The following is a 21,145-nucleotide window of genomic DNA, read 5'->3' on the forward strand; positions in this document are numbered from 1 at the left end:
TATTGAAAAGGATCCAAATTTTTGAACGAAAAATAGATTGAACCGTCAAAATAATTGAGTATATACAAACGATCGACAAACATGAAATGAACAGAAATCAAAATCTAGCAATGCACATATAGCAAAAAATGTCTATGATGTAGCCAAAAATATGCAAACGTATCCAAAACGAGGAATCCTGCCTCATACCAACTTGTTTTTTCTTTTTTCTTTCTTTCTATCTTTCTTTCTTTCCTTTTTTTTTTTTTTTTAAGTTTTTTTTTTTTTTCTTGGTCGCTCTGTATCAATGCAACGACGAAACGATCCCTTCAATCTCAGCCCCGATATCAGACACAAGTTTATTGACTTCCTCCTCAGAAAGACAACCTCCTTCGACACGAACACCGAATCCAATGGTATCAGTCTTCGGGTCAGGACCGATATCGATGTATACGTTCTCATCTGGCAGAAGAGAAGTATCTAAGGCAGACACGGAGGTCGCCTCCAGACCAGGCAGAGGCTCATCGGGAATAAAGTCCGTGGGGACACCGATGCGAAGAGGCAAGAAGACCTCGGCCTTGTCGTTGACGTCTGCATCTGGCGAGGCATCATTACCTGATGGAATGGAACCCTGCATCCAGAGGAGGTTGACCCAGGTATTGAACCATGGCGATCCAGATTGTTGAGCATCAACCCAGCGGAGGACGTCCTGCAGTGAGCTTTGCTCGAATGAGACGCGTTCTGCAAGGGAAGATTGAACCGCGCGGGCTTTGTCCAGGAGGTGGGGCTCCGAGCCGTCAGAGATGACGTCGGAGATAGTGAATGGGTTGACGTTTAGACAAGGACCGGAGAGCTTTTCAATGTTGGGGAATGAGGCAGAGCGACCGGTTTGGTATAGACCCATGGTTGGGCTTGTTGATCCTGTTGCCCGCGCAAGGGTGCGAGCAACAGCCAGAAGGACCACGGCTTGGAGACTCAGGCCGACGGAGCGGCATGTGTTTTCCATATGGGATACGTTCTTGACTTTTTCCCAAGCTCCGATGAATAGTTGATCTGGGACTTGGCCGGCTTCCTGCTTAGAGTTGATGACGGTGCGCGTACCTGAGCCGAGGGCTGAGGTCCAGTATGCTTTCTCATCAACTTCACGGAGAGAACGAACTGAGTAGTCGACAAAGGAAGGGAAGTCAGGGTCTGAGTCCAATGGCTGACCGTGGTAGAGCTTTCCAAGCTCTGAAACGAACAGTGGCATTGTCCATGCATCGTATGCAGCGTGGTTGACTAGGACAAGGATTCCGTCTTTGTCGCTGGCCTTTATGAGGCGTAGTCGTACAGGGGGAACAAAGAGCGAAGAAGGCTTTAAAGCCTCTGCCTTTGACTGTGCCTTTGCAGCCTCTTCTATGGAATCAGAGGACTCAATGACCTTGAAAGTTTCACCATCACGCACAGCGTGCTTCATGACGACCTGGACAGCTTCGGAAGAAGAAATAGCTGCGAAGCAAGTTCTTAGCATTGGATGCCTTTGACGAAGTTGATACCATGCTTCTTCAAGCATTTCGGCATTGATGCGTTCCGTAGTAAAGTATGGCCAGGCCGGTTCGAACAGCTTCCGTCCAGACTTCAACCAGCTCACGAGGTGATAGTACTGACCACCGAGACATGGAAGAATGGTTTCAATAGAATCCTTATTCAAGCCCAGCTGTTTCAAAACTGTGTTCTCAACTTGATCGTAGTCCTTGATAATGGCACCTTGGGGCTTGACTGCCTGTTCTGTTATAGGCCGGATACGTTGACTGATTCCACGAAGAGTGTTGCCTTGGAGAATATCGGCTACACCCGCCTTCAGCCCCTTCGATCGACAGACAGAAGCAATGCGAATTGCCGACAAGGAGTCTAACCCAATACTGAAGATGCTAGTACTGGCGTTAATGCTGTCGACTGGCACACCAGAAACATCTGCTAGCACAGATTTAACGGTGGCTTCGTGCGGAGGCGCACTGGAGGCTTCTACCAGGTTTTCTTCAGAAGTTTCCAAGGACAGTCTGAGAGGCAGTTCTCCAAGATGCTCAGGTACGACTGTGACGCACCTGGTTGGGTGCTGGATGATATCTTTGAAGGCTGTTGTGAAATCGTTGATGAAGCTATCGAGAGCCATTTGTGACATATATTGCCCGTTGCAGTTGGCATTGACTGCAATTCCCTTTTGCCCATGGTCAACTTCCACGTTCAGCTTATACTCGGCTTGAGCAGCATAGTCGTCTGTTTCGTACGGCTTCCAAATCTGTTGCTCCTCAAGTATGCTGCCAGCAAAGTCTGCGCTCTTCTGGAAGACGAAGAGTGTATCGAAGAGCGAAGTGGCCTTCAGCGTATTAGCCTTTCTCAGAGAGTTTTGTACAACTCTCAGAGGCGCGTGCTGATATTCTTGTGCTTCAGTTGTGAGTTGTTGCAGCCGCAATGCCATAGCCCTATTGCTCAGGAATTTTGGCTCAAAGGTCACTCTTTGAGCTACAGTGTTGAACAGCGGGCCAAAAGTACGTTCGGTTCCTGGCACTGACCGGCCTGCAAGAACTTGTCCAAATGCGATGTCACGTTTCCCAATAAGGCGTGCAAGGGCCTTGGCGTATGCTAAGATAGCCACGCTTTGTACAGTGACCTCCATCCTTTTGCAGGCGTCAATAATAACCGGCAGGTCAAGATCAACACGACTGTCTGAGAGGAACATGCGATCCAAAGATTCAGAAGACGGCAGCTGAGGAAGCTCGACAGCTTCATAATCCTGTAGCTTACGGCCCCAAAAGTCGCAGGCCTCATCTTGTCCGTTCAATACATGCCTGACTGTTTCTGAGAACTGTGGTCTCTCTGACGGACGCTCACCATTGTATGTAATGGCGAGGTCCTCGAAGAAGAATGGCAGGGAAGCACCGTCGTATAGAGAATGGTGCATGACGACGATCAAAAGTCTTCCATCAGGCTGGTTAACTAGAACAGAGCGGATTGGGGGAACCTCAAAGGAGGACTCTTCTCCAAAGGAGAAGAGTGCGTTGACCTTAGAAAGAACGTCACAGTCAGATGGTAAAGTCAGCTCTTGCCATTCAAGAGGGGGCTGTGCATGTACAGCACCGATCCAAGAAGAGCTAAGCTCCCCTATCAGATGGAATGAAGTACGCAGGATATTGTTTCTCTTGATTATTTCTTGAACCGCATCCCGTAATCTGTTAGTATCCACAGAGTCGTTGAGGCGGATAGGATGAGGATTAACATAGACCTGCCCGGAAGAGGCTAGTGTTTGTGTGATCATGCCTGCTTGTAGAGGTGTACATTCAAACATGGATTCGACGGAATCATTATCACCTAAGAGACGGACATGCTTCTGGTAAACATCAAGAGGAATATGCGTTGTTCCGTTAACCTGTTCGCCGTTCGTTGTGGGCTGAGGGAGAGAAGATTGCTCAATGTGTCTAGCTAATGCACCAACACAAGAGAAGCGCATGACATCAGACGAGGAAGCATTGAGGCCTGACTCACGCAGCTTGCGTGCGAATTGGATGGCTGTAACAGAGTCAATTCCTAGACTCAAGAAGGAGGCTCCCTTGGTGACATCTGCCAAACTCAAGCCACAGAAAGCAGCAACAAGACCTTGAATCGCAGTTTCTGTATTGGACCATGTGGTCTCATCCCATTTAATAGCAGATGAACGTGGCCCAGAATCTTCCACTCGAGGAAGATTGAAACTATCCAAAGAGACACTTTCGCCTGACGCGACACTTGCGAGTACAGCATCCATCTTTTCGAGGAACTCCTCTCCATTATATAGAGTGCCAAACAATGGGGAAAAGAGGCAGTGTAGATTGACCGTGTCAGTAGCATGGTTCGCCTCGACTTCAACTGCAAGTGGATATTCAGCAGGCATGTGGCTGTCAAGCTCCTTCCAGAGACTATGTCTTTCTGGCTCAGTAGCCCTGATGTAGGAGAAGAGGCAATCAAAGAGAGGAGTTTGGGAGTTTATCCAGCGCTGTATATGTCTCAGGGAAGTATGCTGGTAATCAAGCGACCTGACAGTCGATCTTTGGACAGCCTCGATTACGTCAGTAACAGTGTCCATACCGTCCGTATCAAGACGACTGGGAATTGTAGTGATGCAGGGAAGTAGGACTGAGTCTGCTCCAGGCACAGATAAAGCGCGACCAGAGAGCACAAGTCCATATGTTACATCTGAGGCGCCTACTGTATCGGCCAACAGAAGTGCAAATATAGCCTGTATCAAGGATGGGACCGTTGTTTGGAGACTCGCTGATCGGCGCTCCAAGGCTGACAATTTGCTACCAAGTTGCTTGTGCGCAGAAGTTGGAAGTTCCATGACACTAGGATCTTCGCAGAAAATTGTCGGGTGGCAACCGGACAGATACTCAGTCCAGTGCTTCTTTGCCTTCTCTAAGTCTTGACCATAAACATGTTCAATGAACGTCAACGGTAAACCTCTCTCTGGAACTGGGTGCTCTGTATAATGAGAAGTAACATCATCCATCAACATTGAGAAAGACTCGCCATCGTAGAGAGCGTGGTGGATGGAGATGAAGAGAGCGAGTGGTTCCTTGGTTTCAGAGCTCTTTGCAAGATGGAAGCGCACAGGAGGTGTGCTGGAGATGTTCGAAATGATGTCTTGAGTGACTCCCTCCTGTTGTAGTTTGGACCTCTCGATCGATTCTTCAAGGGTGCGATATTCTTTTTCGGTCCAGCGAAGCTGGCTGGAGTCAGGAGAGAAGACTACCTGGACCATTTCCTTGTCCAACGAAGCAAAAGCAGTTCTCAAGATGTCATTGTCATTGACCACTGTTTGCCATGCTGACATCAACTGCGCTACATCGATCTTTCCAAGTTGAAGAATAACATGATTAACATAGAGTTGGTCCCCATCGCTATTGATGGAGCGGGCTACCAAGCCTTCTTGGAGGGGCAGACAAGGACGCACAGAAGCAACTCGAGACAGGTCGACTCCAGCAGGGGAGCTTTTTCTGTACTGAGATTCTATGTCAAGAAGCCTTTGGCGTGTATTCGACAACGAATCTTGTCCATTTGACGGCGAGGCGTTTCTTGGAAGACGGGCAAGTTGTTCAATAACTGGGTTGCTCATGACAAGAGCGACTGTCGCTTGGTATCCAATCTTTCTGAGTTTGATAGAGAGGCCTATGGCGCTCAGACTGTCTAGGCCAACCTCAAAGATATTTGTCATTGGACCAATGTTGGAACGGTCTGTAGATATAACGGTACAGACCTCCTCCACAACAGCCTCCTCATCAGCAGTCAGGGGTCGACTGACGGCGCTGCCATCTTTATTGATCGCATTGTTTCCCTGGAGAACAGCCGCAAGTGGTAAGTTTGTGAACAGAGCATGCAGTTCCTTGAGGTTCGCTTTCCCAGACATCGGTGCCTTCGGGATATACGTTATGGGTAGGATAAGCTCAGGAACCATATATGCTGGCAGCTTCTTTTTGAGGATATCCTGGAGTTCCTTGCCCAATGTTGCGAAATCAGACTGGACAAAGGCCACGCTCTCATCCGGCTGGTGGCGACGAGCATCCGACCGTGTGATGAAAGATATAAGCTGCGCTCTGGCGAGACCTGGATGTTTGACAACTGTTGTGACAACAGTAATGGGAACGGCCGAAGATGAGCGCAGCACTTCGGACACCTCTCCGAGCTCCAACCTTTGGCCCCTGATTTTGGTTTGATCGTCACCACGGCCCAGATACTCCACTGAATCGTCTGGCATCAGACGGCCTATATCACCAGTTCGGTACATTCTCTCTCCATTAGGCCCCGTCACAAATCCAGTGGCATCGGGTCTGTTAAGGTATCCTTTTCCAACAAGATCGCCACTAAAGACCAGCTCTCCAGTTTGACCTCGGAGGGCATAGGTATCTGTACCGGGAATCATGACATGGCAGGCACAAGCACTCAACGGTGGTCCAATGTTCCGCATGTTTGTCTGCCTCCTAACATGAGCGAAAGTACAGCCAATTGTCACCTCAGTCGGACCATATGCATTTACAAGCGCAATGTGAGAATCGGCCCATGTATCCAATACCTTCTTGGATATTTTCTCGCCGCCGACCGTCATATATTGTAGCTTGGGACAGTCCTCTGGCCGTGTATCTGATTGATCCACCATTGACGGCACGAAGCTTGCATGTGTTATCTCCCATTTTGAAAGTGTTGTTTTGATGTCATTCAAGATCATAGCTCTAGGAGCAGTCGCCGTTGTCATTCCTTGGCGCCACGGGAAGAACATTTCTAGAAGATGAGGATCAAAGGCTCTACTGGCTTGTGCAAGATACCTACCAGTGCCACCTAGAGTCAGTGTACCAGGAGCTGCTTTGATGCAGAACTCTCCGAATGACTCGATAAACGATGAAAGATTGCCCCGGGTGACCATGACGCCTTTCGGTTTACCAGTTGAACCGGATGTAAAAAGAAGATAGGCGACATCGTCTGGATGAGACTGGTAATCCCGGTCCTCAGCGGGCATTGTTTCCACCAATTCCTGGAAACCAAAGTCGTCGACGCAAATGACACGACATGCTTCAGGGACTCGGGAGAATGACTGCGAAAATTGGGTCTCGGTGAAAACAATGGGACAATCAGCATCCTCAGTCAAGAATGCTTTACGTTCGTCTGGAAGGCCCTCGTCTATCGGAAGATAACCATTTCCAGACTTGAAGATGCCAACGATTATTGGATATGAAGGAAGGTTTCGCCCACAGCAAACGCCGATCATTCTGTTCTTATGCCCTTGGGAGGCAATGTAGGCTGCCACACGGTTCGCCTTTGTGTTGAGCGTCTCGTAGGTCCACGCTTCCTTAACAATTCCTTCAGGAGCTATGTCACTTGCGACCTCAACAGCTGTCCATTCCGGGTGCTCGCGCGCATTCTTCTCCAACCAATAGGTTGGACTGGTATGAACCGAATCACGAACAGACTCGGGAACAGGTCTAGTGGAAATAGACTTCAAGGCTGTTGGAAGGTGGTGCACGAGGTCTGCTAATTGTTTGTCGGGAAACGCCAACATAGAAGTGACAAAGCCGTCAACCTGACGGACAAAAAGAGACAGCTGCTCTCGGCTCATCAGGCGGCTATCCGAGGATGCCTCCAAGACAATAGCGCCGTCTGCACGTTGGAAAACATTGAAGGCCATAGGGTGCTCCACGTGTAAGCCAATTTGGTCTTCTAGCTCCTGCCAGATTTGGGACTGAGAAGGGCCGTTCGATTCAGTTGCCACATGGAAGTTGAAAACAGCTGGGTATAAAGCCTCTCCTCTTGGCCGGTTTAGCATCCTTCGCACATCACGAGCGTGAATATGGCGATGCTTCCAAGATTGTACCGAGATCCGATGTTGCTCTGCAAGAAATTCGCGCGCGCTTCCCTGTGGGTGGAAAGGTATGGGGACAACAGAGATCAATGGGCCAATTGCATCCTCTAGATCAGGGTGCAACACACGGTCGGAGAGAGTTTCTGCAAAAACGGTTGCTGGTATTCCAAGATAGCAAAGTGAAACATAGCCCCATGCTGCTCGTATGATAGAGGCAATAGATGCCACTCCGAGTTGAGCCGCAGCTGATTGAAGCTCTGAAACCTTCTCCGTCAATGGAACTTCCTCTGAGATGAGATTAAATTCTTGTTCAACTCCAGGATCTACCTTTTTGCCAGTAAGGTCAGGCCACACTGGAGTGTCCAGCTCTGAAAACCTCTCTAACTCGGATTGCCAAAAGTTGCAGGTCTCTGCGCTCTTCACTTCGTTCGGAAGAACGATGGAAAGCGCACTGCTAAGCTGATGTCTCAAGGGCGGCTTGTGCATGTAAGCAGATTGCACATCATCCATGATTAGACCAAGAGAAGGGCCATCGTGGATAGAATGGTGTATTGTAAGAACCATGACCCTTTCATTACCCTTATCGAACACAGTAACAGCCCACGGTGGATAGCTGAAATAAGTAGTTTGGTGTTTTTTCATGATTGTCTCAATTCGATGGTCACGCAGCGCTACCCAATCATCTTCAGTACAGTTGCGCACTTCCCAATCCAAGGCAGGCAAGTTGTAAATGAGCTGCAGGATAGAAAAGTCGAAATTATCATGACAAGTACTAGCCACCTCAGCCACAGGAATGTATCCAGTCCTTAGTGCTTCCGTTTTTTGGCAAACTGCAAGCCAAGCCTGCTTTAGTCCGTCAAGCGACACAGAGGGGTCAAGTGAGAAGAAATGATTGCTCCAGTACATGTCGTATGTACCCATTGTCTCACTGAGCAAACTTTCCTGAATTGTAGTAGCGCGTACAGTGAAGAAATCCTCGTGTATCTGCTTGGCAGCCAACACATGCCATGTCAGATTGAACTTCTCCAGGTCAAATGTATCTGAGGAGGCAGTGGCAGCTTTGCTAGAAGACGCTAACCTCACCAAATCTTGTACGGTGACACAGTTCAGTACTTCGACAACAGACAGTTGGTAGCCAGCTTCTTTGAGCCTGGAGGCCAGGCGAATGGCGCGGATTGAATCTATACCCAGACTTCCAAGTCTACTGGCCTTGGTAATGATTGAGGACGAGATGTTGGCCAGCGATGCGATCATATCGATTATATTTGAGCTTGCGGTGGCGTCTGCGTCATTTTCTGCCTCTTTGGCAGAATCCGTATTGTCAGGGTTCAGCTGGCCTTCCCAACTGTCGATGTCAATAGCTTCATATGCGGCTTGCAGAGCCCGACGGTCAGTCTTGGCAGATGGTGTTCTTGGAATGTTTTTCACAATCAAGTACACAGACGGGATCATATGATCAGGAAGGACCGAGTGGGCTTTGTCACTGGCAGCACGAGCTATATCAAGTGCCGTACTGTTGAGTATCAACAACTTGTCATCATCGGCAGATGCAGCTTCAGGTGCAGAAAGGAAGGCAACAACCACCTTCGTAGGTCTATCGGAACGACTGAGGATGAGTGTTTCAATATTCTCAACACAAGGATGGCAGCCATCAAGGGAGAAACTGATTTCGCTAAGCTCAACTCTAATACCACCGAGCTTGACCAGGTCATCGACACGGTTGAGATACTCAAGAGAGCCATCAGCAAGCATGCGCACCAAGTCACCGGTGTAATAGAGTGTCTGTGAGGCTTCCTCGTTCCAAACGTACTTTGCTTTTGTGACGTCCTCTTGATTCAGATAGCCAGGGGAAAGCTGGGGTCCACCCAATGCTAACTCGCCAACTGCATTTTTCATTACCATTCGCTGATTCTTTGTCACGAAAACAGACACAGTATCCATGGGCCAGCCAATATTGGCGCTTTTGATGTTCTTGTGCTCATTTCCGAACTCCCTGATTGTGGAAACAATGGTTACTTCGGCAGGCCCATATGTGTTGAAGGCGCGCATATCAGTGCCCCAATCATCAGCGACTGGCTGGGTCAGCTTCTCACCAATCATAGTAATCACTTCAAGCGTTTCACAGCTCTTCCTAGGAACACCTGCTGAAAATGCTGGAGTGAGGTGCGCATGAGTAGCCTTGGTGATGTTCGCGAGTTTAGAGAAAGAGCCCAACATTATCTCTCTTGTAGCGGAGATGAGAACTCCTCCAAGACTCCAGGCATAGAAGATGTCTTGGATTGACACATCGAAGGTATACTGTGAGAACTGCATGCAGCGAACGACGCCACCTTGTACGTCTGTAGGAATATCCTTGCTAAGAGATTTCATACAAGAGACCGCGGCAGAATGTTTGATGGGAACACCCTTGGGTGCGCCTGTTGTGCCACTGGTCCAGATGAGATATGCCATACAATCTGGGCTTGTTCTTTGCTTAGTACTGGGCCTTCCCATGCTGTTTGACTTAGAGGTATTCACGGTGAATCGGCTAACATCGATGATATCAACCCCAGCTGGGATGGACCCTTCGGGTTGATCACCATCGTTACTAGACACGAGAAGAACTTTGGCGCCAGTCCGCGCAATCAAGTCATGGCGACGCTGGGCAGGAGAAAGGGTGTCAATCGGACACCAGGCACCGCCTGCTTTGAGAATTCCCAAAATAGCCACATACATGGCCGGGCTTTTCTCAATGCATATGGGAACAGGGGTGTTTGTCAGCGGACCGGTAACCTGAAGCAGATTCTCAGCAAGACCATCGGCTATGGCGTTGAGCTCTCCATAGGTCCATGATATATTACATGGGTTGCTGTCGTCATCCAAGTCGCCCTTGAATATCAATGCGATGTCTTCGGGATGTGATTCTGCATGTTCTTCAAATCGAGAATGGATTAGCGCGCCCTCTGACACCTCTGGAGCAATGATTGATGTAGGATTGAAAATCGACTTCAGTTCGACTTGGGTCTGGGATGGGGAATCTAAAAAGTTTCCTTCTGGTGTTTCAAGTATGAACGCAACGATATCAACCATTTGTCTCAGCATGACCTCAGCTGATTCAGAGTCAAGCAGAGCATGATTGAAACTGGCACGGAAGGTCAAAGATGAATTGGCTCCAGGCCAGACTTCAATCATCACAGCAAAGTCATTCCCCATTGGTGGGTGGTCTATTGAGCTCCAAAGCCCACTGGTGCTTGATCCAGCACTGAAGTCCTGATATGCCACAAGCGTGTCATATGGTAATCGACCATCTCCTGTGACCAGGGACCCCAAGCGCGGTTGCAGATAAGATAATGTCTTGGCATTTAAAGATGACAGGTAACGGGCGACAGATCTGTTCGTCCGAGTGCCAGTGGCATCCTGTGGGATTAGGTTCAGAGCGAGTCGCACAGGAACAGTGGTAAAGGTTGGGCCAATACATATTTCTGAGTCGGGATCCAACCGCCCAGAAACTACGCTGCCCATCACAACATCTTGGTCTGGGGTCCCAGTGTAGGCCAAGAGGACAGAGCCCCAAGCTGCCTGTAGCACTGAGAGTGGGGTTGCGCCGATGGTTTTAGACTGCCTTTTCAACCGGTCGTAGCTGATGTGTGAGGTGATTTCCACGCAATCGGCCGCTTTCACTGAGGGAGCCCGATAAGGCGTGACGGAAGGAAAAGAAATCGGTGAGTAGTGCTCCAAATGTTCGTTCCAGAATTTAGATGTTGCTGTATGGTCAGCGCCAAAGTGATGTTGTACAATATGCTCCAATGATGTTCGGCTCGCCATAGCTTTATTGCCATAAACCAAAGACACGTCCTGAAGAAGTAGTTGCAATGAGCCACCATCAAAGATTCCATGAAACATGCTCAAGATTATGAGTGTTCTTTGAGGGGATGTGATCAGAGACAACTTCCATGGAGGCGTACTCAAGCTAATAGTTTCCTCTGCGTCTCGTAAAGCCTCGTTTAGCGTTTCCTTCTCTGAATTGCCCTTAGAGACGTTGTAAACATTCCACTTTGGCTTTGGTACTGCATCAGCAGCCAGGATACACTGTGCGAATGGTGCCATGTCGTCGTCGAGCCAGCAGAAGACAGTTCGGAAAGAGTCATAATTCGCAGTAACAACGTCCCACGCGTTCCGTACACGGTCAAGGTCGACTGCAGCCTCAAGGGGAAGGACGGAATGATAAATATACGAGCGCGTTTCGAACGACGTATCAGCTGAGCTGCGCAGAAAGCTGGTCAACATACCAGATTGTGTTGCCGTGGTCGGTAAGACTTTCTGGATCTGATCCGAGGTTAGACCGAGCCTCTCCGCACATACAGGTTGGTTTCTGGTACTGAACGACGCAAGCTGTTGGCTCAGCAGCTCGGCGGAGTTATCAGCTAGAGAAGCGCCGTTCGAATCGATACCATTGGCCGTTGACTGAGGCTTCGCAATCATTGACACCAGCGTCTTAGGTGTTTCAGCTCGCAGTACATCCCCTACAGATAAGCCTTCAATGAAATTGTCTCGCAGCTTCTGTAGGAGCCGCATCGCACCGAGACTGTCAATGCCCAGCGAGTAAAGATCTGATCCGGGCTTGATTGCGGTGACATCTTCGTCGGATGTTTCTGCAATAAGATTGACCACCAGTTGTTGTACCCGTTGTGTGTGTTCATCTGTAGCCTCCCAGTTGTCTTGTGCATCAACGGACGTCTCAGATTTGGGTTTCTGGATAGAGAATAAGTCCACACCACCCTGTTGGAGCTTGGCAGATATGGCTTTGCGGTCGACTTTCCCAGAGCTAGATCTAGGTAGAGAGTCAAAGAATGCGTACGCCGATGGGCACATGTATGATGCAAGATGCAATTGTGTCGACTCTTGGGCGGTTCGCACAATCTCGTGCTTTTCTACTTCGGTTGCATTATCCACTACTAGGCACGCAAAGATCTGTTCGCTGCCTTGCACATTCATGTCCCGCTTCGACACTACGGCCACAACCTCGGTAATACCATTCACAGTGGAGATGACAGACTCTATCTCACCAAGTTCCACGCGGCGACCACTGAGCTTTACCTGATCAGAGGTAATACGGCCAAGGAACTCAATAACCTGGGAGCCTGTCTCGTCCCAAACAATGCGTGCCATATCACCAGTGCGGTAGACATAACCGAAGTCGGGGCTATGTACAAAGGACTTCGCAGTTTCTTCCGGGCGGTTCAAATAGCCTTTGCTGACCTGCGGCCCTCCTAGCGCCAGCTCCCCAGCAAGCCCAGACGGTATCGGCTTTGGGACATGGGTATTCGGATCGAGGATGAACATTGCACTCGTGGGCAGGGCTTTACCAATGATTGAACCACGAGTGGAACGGTCGACTGGGGCAAGGAAGGTGCAGTTAATCGCGCCTTCTGTGGGACCATATGCATTAACCAGTATGGTTGAAGGTCCTGAAGAGCCATTCACCTCATTGGTATTTGGTTGGGAAGCAAAGTTCTCGATGACTGTTCGATTCAGCTTTTCACCCATGGTCCAGAGAGATTGGAGAGTTGTCAGACGTGAAGGCCGCAGAAGTGCAGCCAAGCTGGGGGTGGCCATCATCACAGTTGCTTTTGCTTCATTGATAGTTGCTTCCAAGTCTGTCAATGTCAAACTCCGATAGGCAGAGCAAAGAGTAGCACCACTGCTCAATGTCACGAAGATTTCCATGAGTGATGGATCAAATGTGGGAGACGCGAACTGGAACCAACGGAAGTCCCCGACGGAGTCTCCAGGTAGCGGGATGGCTGTAGCATGAGACTCGATGGAGCAGGTAACCGCCAAATGGCTAACTTGAACGCCCTTGGGTTTTCCAGTAGAGCCACTCGTGAACAGGAGATAAGCAGTCTGGTTTTCATCTATATCCGGTTGGTCAAGAGGCTCAGACATAACTGTTGAGGGGACCTGGTCCCCTCGTAGCTCTTTCCACTTAGACACTTCCGTGACGTCAACCCATGTGTGAGTGGTTGTTTTAGCATCTGTAGTTTCCGTGGTCCACGGCATCGGGAACGGCTCAGGTGTATTGCCTAGAATAATGGGAGAGCCAATGTCTTGGAGGATCTCTTGTACTCGCTGTGCGGGGGCATCTTGAGGGATCGGCGAAAACGCACAGCCAGCCTTCAGGACACCGAGATAGGAAATATAAAGTTCAGGGGACGTCGACATATATACAGGGATTATGCGCCCATGATTGGCCGAGTGATCGTGACCGGACAAAAGAGTCCTGATATGGATGGCCAAGTTCGAGGCTGCAGTATTAAGAGCGGCGTAAGTTAAAATGCTGTGTTCTGCGGGTATTTCTGCAGATGCTAAAGAATGTATGAAGTCAAGCGCTATGGTATTAGGCTTTCTACGGGCCCAGCCCTCAAAAGCAGCGTGAAGAAGGGATGGCCTAGAGCTCTCGGCTGCAACGGCCTCATTCAGTTCTGTGTCCCTGGATGGGGGCACCATGAGTGGAGGGAAATTAATGATCGAAAGCTCAGGAGGGGATATATCGGGGCTAAGGAATGGAGACGAGTCGGCTAGGTGTGAGGCGAGCGTTTTCAACAGTTGAGAGATTGCCGTATCCGGAATGAGCTGCGTCGGATAGGTAAAATCGATTTGTAGAACACCGTCATTCGTGGAAGATGTAACATTCAAGCCGAATACCTACAGGTGCGTCAGTTACCTAAGTAAAGTGCACAAGCTATCTTTAGAGAAGACCAACATTTTCTTGGACGCTAGGTTGTAGCTCGCCATTTTCAGGTCCGACGCTCAATCCTAGAGTCAACGAAAACTGGATCTCGTCCTTGTTGTAGTAGCATGTATCTACTTCGCGCACTTTGCAGCATTCTTCGCCCCTCTGCTGCTCAGCACCATCGGAGCAAAACACGGAGGCGCAAATGACTCCGCATGTCTGTTGCGTGGCCGACACGAAGGGCGAGTGGCGGGATACGAAGAAAGCAACATCCTCGAGCCCGGTGAAGCTAGATATGAAACGCGCATAGCCCTGGACGATGTCATCGGCGAGGTTCTGATATTCCGTACTGTAAGATAGCTCAAGTGGGGGACTTCTGGCTACCGCGCACTCGGCTGATCTATTGACAACGTATGGATCGATCGTGTCCAAGGCTGGAACCTTGGTAACGGGCAGTATTTCGTTCATGGTTATGGTCGAGGCGCTGTTGCTCAAGGAAAGGGTCTTTTCGCAGACTGAGTCCGCGGAGCTTCCGTACCCCTCATCGCTCGTGATTTTGCTTGCCATTGCTTCAGTAGTGCGGGGTCACTGCGGCTACTCACCTGCGAACTCAGCGAAACTGGTCTTGCTTCTGCAGCAAGAGTGTGCACTTGCGCGCGTACAAATAAATGGAAATCACAGCTAGTCAGAGGAGCTGGAAAGATTTGCAACCAAGATATTCTTGCAACTGCAGCTAAAAAGCCACATTCTGCAGCAAACTCAGGAACCATCGTACGGCGTCATCCGTGGGAACGCAAAGGATCACCACACAAGTTCATTGGACAGAACATGACAAAGTGGGGGTTACTCAGCGGGCTACCGCGGTAATTACAATGGTATTGATTGTGATGTGCAGGATTTGCAAAAAGTTGAGAGCGACACCACACTGCGCGGATGACGCGCCAATCACTCCCCCGATTCTCTTACCGTCGGTCGCGAAGTGGGGACGAGCCAGTCACTCTCTCCGGTCATCGGCCGAGTTATCTGATTAGATCATCTGATTAGATTCATACCGTTTTCACTAGTATTGTATCGGCCGTACTGTATTAATGACAGTACTCCGAGCTGAAAATACTTTCATCGAATTGTATTCTATCACAGGCTTCATTTGGCGACTGTGGCCAGGGCCCTGAGTTGAAACCCAATCCTGGGTAATATGTGCTCTTAGATCTGTCGATCTTCCAAGAGGCTTTTTCCATGTGCGGCTACATGGCTTGCCTTTGCTCCTTAGGACTTGTGCACTTATGCAGAAGTTATTCCTGTCAACGACCGACAGGGTCTGAGGTTTCTGCCCTAGTCATGACATTTGCCTGAAGAGTCTCCACAACAGATTATGGCAGGGGTGGTTGTCAGATGCTCCATATAATGGTCCAGTTCATTGGTATGGTGAAAGCGTTTATACGTGTTCGCTCGACTATACACCAGTCTCCAGTTCCACAATTAAAGACAAAGTGCTATTATCTCACAGCGCTGCTGTTCCAAGAAATTTGCCGTGGATGATTCATACTATATATACCTCAACCACGCGTTTGCAAGCTATGCAGCCGGGTAAGGCAGTTGATAATAATAGAGTGCCTGGTTCTAAACGGGATGCTAGGCCCCGCCAGGAACTACCCTCAATAAGACAAAGACATGGTCGATCCCTGCGGCTTAGAGTAACTAATGCCGAATCCAAGCTGACCCTGGAAGCATCCGATATTGCTTTGTTCAACCAATATAGGCAAGGGCGGGTATATCCGTCATAGTTCATGGCATCTCGATAGTTCTTTGACTCTCGATCAATCGATCTTTCTTGCCAAGCGTAGTATTCATGACTACTTCTCTCTGTTGCTCGTTTATTTAGCTTTCTTATTGACGAGGAACCAGAGAAAGCCGGCAAAAAAGTCTATAGCCGAGTGCGCTGGCGTCTTGTCCTGGCTTGGCTAGCTTGGCTAACTCCTGCACATTAATGAGACGGAAATAACAAATATCTCTGCTGCGATGAACATTGGCCTGCGTATGCCGTCTGGACCGAGGCATTTTGGAGGGCATTTGTGGAATAAATTTTTTCGGGACCTGACAGCCTTTTACGTCAATATATACTGATCTAATCTGATAACTAAACCCCCCTATTTCACGCTTTTCCTCTAGCCACGTTTCAAGATGAGTCAAATGCCTAATGTAAATTCCAGGCGAGACACTTTTAATAATGAAGATTGAGTCATGTAGGAAAGTTGTGCTCGTTCATTAACGGCTCGGATGCTATGGTAAAATTTCCGAGCTCAGTCCACAGCAGCCGTTATCTGATCTTACCCCAACCGAGTGAGATACGCTGAAACACCCGGATTGGCTACACCGGACCCTCCCACCAGTCTGTCAGACCGGTGCGCCACCAGTGGAGACAGGAAGGCTATGGCTGAGACCTGGAATTTTTTCGTCTCCCAGTTCTGCAAGCGATGTGGTAATGCCCATAGGTGAAATCCGGGTCGAAAAACGTAAGATCTAGGTCTTGGAGCAACCTTGTTGATTGGAACGGGTCCCGGGTGGATAAGTATAAGGACAAGAACGAGCTATTTACTAAGTTAGTACATGCTCCATTGCTACTTTGGGTATTGAGTGCCGAGAGATGAGAAGAGGCGTTTGATGGAACGCCCAGAAGGATCCAAGCAAAGACAATTAACTCCCGAGGTATATTACAGCCTAGAATAGGACGCTTATATATATGAACCGGCATATCCCCCGTCCTAGCTCTCTCGTAGAAACTCTTAGTCTGTGGACCGACCCTGCGACACTAGAAACACATTCGACATGGCAGCTACACGGCGTCTGCAGCAGACTTTGTCACATTTTCAGCCGCCAAAGGCGACTGAACAACTTTCAATTGTTTACGGCGATACCCAACCTCCCCTACTAGACATCACCCTCGGAGAGTTACTTGCACTACAGAGCCTTCAATATGGAGAACACGAGTGTCTGGTGTTTCCTTGGACAGGAACCCGATGGACGTACTCCGACCTGAACGATGAGGCTGATAGATTGGCTCGAGGCCTATTGGCTATGGGTATCCACAAGGGCGATCGTGTAGGGATTATGGCCGGCAATTGTGAACAGTACATCTCTCTTTTCTTTGCAGCAGCACGGGTCGGGGCTATTCTAGTGGTACTCAACAATACTTATACGCCGTCGGAACTCTACTATGCTCTCGAACATACAGGTATTTGCGCCTTGGTTGATCGACATGTAACTTCCATGCTGAGAGCTTATCTTGATATCTAGATTGCCGAATACTGTTTATGACGCCTTGCATTGGTCGTCATAATTTAGAGGAGGTGCTGTCAAATCTGGGTCCCCATCCCAAGCGGAAAGGATCATCAGCTGCACTGGAAGAGATCGTCATTTTGCGGGGTGAACACTCCAATTTCCCTACATACAACAATGTCATTGAAAGAGGGCTATCGGCTTCAAGCAATGCCTTGCTGGATCGACAGGCGCAATTAACATCGGGTGATGTTTGCAATCTACAGTTCACCAGTGGCTCAACCGGAAACCCTAAAGCTGCCATGTTGACGCATTAGTACGTGTGCCCCTAACATATCATGTCCGATGCAGCGTCGATCGCTACATATAATCATTGCTTGCATGTTGCTAATGCTATTCTGTTTCCAGCAATCTGGTAAACAACTCCCGCTTTATCGGAGACCGTATGGACCTCACATCATTCGATATCCTCTGCTGCCCTCCACCCCTGTTCCATTGCTTCGGACTTGTCCTTGGAATGCTAGCTGTTGTCACACATGGGGCGAAGATCGTCTTCCCCAGCGAAACTTTCGACCCGAAGGCAGTTCTCCACGCGATCTCCGATGAAAAGTGTACTGCTCTCCACGGTGTCCCGACTATGTTTGAGGCCATCCTAAGCTTACCCAAACCGGCGAACTTCGACACACGCAACCTACGCACTGGAATCATCGCTGGAGCCCCTGTTCCCCGTCCGTTAATGAAACGGTTGTTCGAAGAATTGAATATGACACAGTACACGAGCAGCTACGGTGGGTGTTGAAACAATACCATCCCGACATATATAAACATGGATCGAACTAACATTTATGCTTATATCAATAGGTCTCACGGAAGCGTCACCTACATGCTTTAACGCAGTCACGACCGACACCATCGAAACCCGATTGAGAACAGTGGGCAAAGTGATGCCCCATGCGAAAGCGAAGATCATCGACGCGGAAGGCCGCATCGTCCCGGTCGGCCAGCGAGGAGAACTATGCATCGCAGGCTACCAATTAACAAAAGGATACTGGAACAACCCCGACAAGACAGCCGAAACCCTAACCACCGACGCCGACGGCACCACGTGGCTGAAGACAGGGGACGAGGCCATATTCGATGCGCAAGGCCGCTGCACCATTACCGGACGGTTCAAAGACATCATCATACGTGGTACGTGGGCTAACGTTCCGCAAACCTCCCCTACATTACAGTAACCGTCATGACTGACCGTGTACGTGTTTCTTTACAAACAGGTGGAGAAAACATCTATCCGTTAGAAATCGAAGAGCGACTGGCAAGCCACCCAGCCATCGAGGTTGCATCGGTGATCGGCATTCCAGACAACAAGTACGGGGAGGTGGTCGGGGCTTTCATCGCTCTGGCTCCTGGTTACGAGGACAAGCGACCATCGGACGAGGAGTTGCGGGTGTGGACACGGGAGAAATTAGGCCGACATAAGGCTCCGCAGTATGTGTTCGTGTTTGGCGAAGAGGGTGTGGATCGAACAATCCCAATTACGGGCAGTGGAAAAGTCCGGAAGGTGGATTTACGGAAGACTGCGGCACAGGTTCTGGAGCAGCGTGCGAAAACGAATTGAGTTCGCCCTATGCTCGCACTTTTGCTATTGAAATGATACACAGCTGTACATAGCTAGATGAATACCCTAGGAGCAATTGATTTTCGGTTTTAGACTATATAATATTCATATTGACGGTAAGACGCGCCCGAAGACACCAATATTGTGATTTCAGATTGCAATCATCCGTAGCGAAGCCTGGATCGGGAAACGCAAATAAATCGGAGAAGTAAGGACGTATGGCCCAATGACACAACCAGAAGCCCCGCTCGAACCTCCGAGAAGGGTGATCCATAAATGCAATTTCCAAGAGTAAATTTGGAGAAAGTACCGGGCAAAAAAAAATTGAAAGAAGAGAGGGAATATGAGAAGAAGGTGGGGGTAGAGGGCGGGGGCATTTGCTATGGATGCCAATGATAACGGTTTAAGTGCATCAGATTAGACAATCATCTAATCAGATGAAATTACGCCAAGAAAGTTTCATTAGGGCTTAGAGCATGACTATTTCTTGCGCGATACACGACGCTGACCACCCCCACTTGGGCTTCATTTTCTTCATACAAAAGAAAAATTCTGACTCCGGTCTCGGCTATTTCTTTAATCTCTTACCTAAGTGTGGAATCGATTGTGCCTTGGATTTTTTTGCCGCACAATGAAGTCTGGTATCACGGATCAGATAATTTTAGTTGGTTCTGGAGATCTTAGCTTTTCTCGGCTCGTGTATAGTCCGTAGTACAGAGCAGCGGTCCACGAACAGGAAAAGAGAGATAGAGATTGTGTGTGGGAGAAAGAAAAACAAAAAAAGAAAAAATACGAAAAACAAAAAGACAAAGAAGCGCCAAGATATTACCATATGATCCACTTTATCCGAGAATGAGAAACCGTCCAGTAAGTGATTCAGTTCCCTGTACTTTAACCGCAGGAACACAAAATTACACAGTACGTATTCTTACCAGAGATATACCGATCTATGCCCCAACCAAGAAATGAAGGATATATGCATAGAAATGTACAGAGATACCTCGAAGACCCAACATCACAGGTCAGAACGCGGAACAGACTATGTCCCAGCATATCTGAGCTGTTCAGCTTAGAGGGTGAACAAACTTCCCGCCTGGCAGTTCACTAGCATATGCTTCCAAAATAAAGCTAGACGCATAGACATAGTCCAACCTCGTGAACATTAATTCCTTGTGCCCCTAACAATATTCCTTTACGAGTGATCATATAAGAGCAATCAGTGCATCGAACTGGCTCTAATGTTAAATCTTGGAAACCTTGAGGCCAACATGATAATAGTGGAACAGTTGTAGAGGGTCTCTCTTGATGGAATAGAAGGGACAGATCCGGAATGGCTTGAACCGAACAGGGATGCGATGCTTGCCTATGCTTACTCTTAGGACAATCCTCCGATGATAGATAGAGGGTATGATCGGATATGACCGTTGGAAAATCTAGTCCGCAGTAGTCATGTCTTCGAAACAGGATGTATGGGAACTCACACATTTACGTTCTATACGGAAACCTCTGCCCCTGCCAGGACGCGCTTCGGTAAACGACCGACCGATTGGCAAGGTTAGGAAGCTTACACGGTTCATCCTGATAGTATAGAGACATTGAATGACATATTGCTCGCCGAATAACCTGTATTTCTTTCCAAGTAGCTCCATACCATTCCTAAGTAACAATGCATGGAAGCCGTCGAACTCATCTTGTTATGTAGAAGGGCATATATAACTCAACTCCGTCCCATGGCTCATCTATGACCATGCCCTACATCTAACAGATCTCAAAGTATCTGCTAACTCTTGCCAATGCCGGGCAATTTCTTTTCTACTGTTCCTGTAAATGGATTTAGACACAATGCTTATATGAGAAAGGTGGCGTCGCAGGAGCGTTACGCCTGAAACTACGCAAGTCGACTCTGTTTGGGATAGCTTAACGCTCATACGATATTATCTATGGTTCTTCGGATAATCCTAAGCGTCCAGAGTCTGGGAACCTTGTGACAGCTGCAGGACCACTCAATCTACATGAACCTTTGCTTCCACTCTCTCGGAAACCTCAACCGATACATCTGCAACGGCCTGGCACTCCCGCGATACTCTGGAGTATGCACCTAGCTCTAGTCTCGATGCATAGTTTGTAGGATGTTGACGATCCCCATCTACAAAAAGGAGAGAAGTGTATCACCAAGGTATGCAAAACAATACTATCA

The 21,145-nt window shown here is 48.7% G+C and overlaps 2 protein-coding genes across 2 annotated transcripts; one reads left to right on the forward strand and one right to left on the reverse strand.

Moving 5' to 3' along the window:
• Nucleotides 1-19: 19 nt before the first annotated feature.
• sidC (nonribosomal siderophore peptide synthase SidC) lies at nucleotides 20-14,796 on the reverse strand. The gene is made up of 2 exons (XM_032090631.1): nucleotides 14,085-14,796; nucleotides 20-14,026 (listed from the first exon to the last, which is right to left on the reverse strand). The coding sequence occupies exons 1-2, from the start codon at nucleotides 14,619-14,621 to the stop codon at nucleotides 284-286; spliced, it is 14,280 nt and encodes a 4,759-aa protein (XP_031947438.1). The 5' UTR covers nucleotides 14,622-14,796; the 3' UTR covers nucleotides 20-283.
• A 2,084-nt stretch (nucleotides 14,797-16,880) lies between these two features.
• Nucleotides 16,881-18,948, forward strand: sidI (putative long-chain-fatty-acid-CoA ligase; the record flags this gene model as incomplete). Its single annotated transcript, XM_032084062.1, has 5 exons — nucleotides 16,881-17,286; nucleotides 17,349-17,646; nucleotides 17,739-18,118; nucleotides 18,192-18,521; nucleotides 18,605-18,948. 5 exons carry the CDS (start codon nucleotides 16,881-16,883, stop codon nucleotides 18,946-18,948), a joined length of 1,758 nt encoding a protein of 585 aa, XP_031947439.1.
• Nucleotides 18,949-21,145: the final 2,197 nt, after the last annotated feature.

Source organism: Aspergillus pseudonomiae (genome assembly GCF_009193645.1).
Source record: "Aspergillus pseudonomiae strain CBS 119388 unplaced genomic scaffold BDV37scaffold_1, whole genome shotgun sequence".
In the NCBI taxonomy this organism is placed as follows: domain Eukaryota; kingdom Fungi; phylum Ascomycota; class Eurotiomycetes; order Eurotiales; family Aspergillaceae; genus Aspergillus; species Aspergillus pseudonomiae.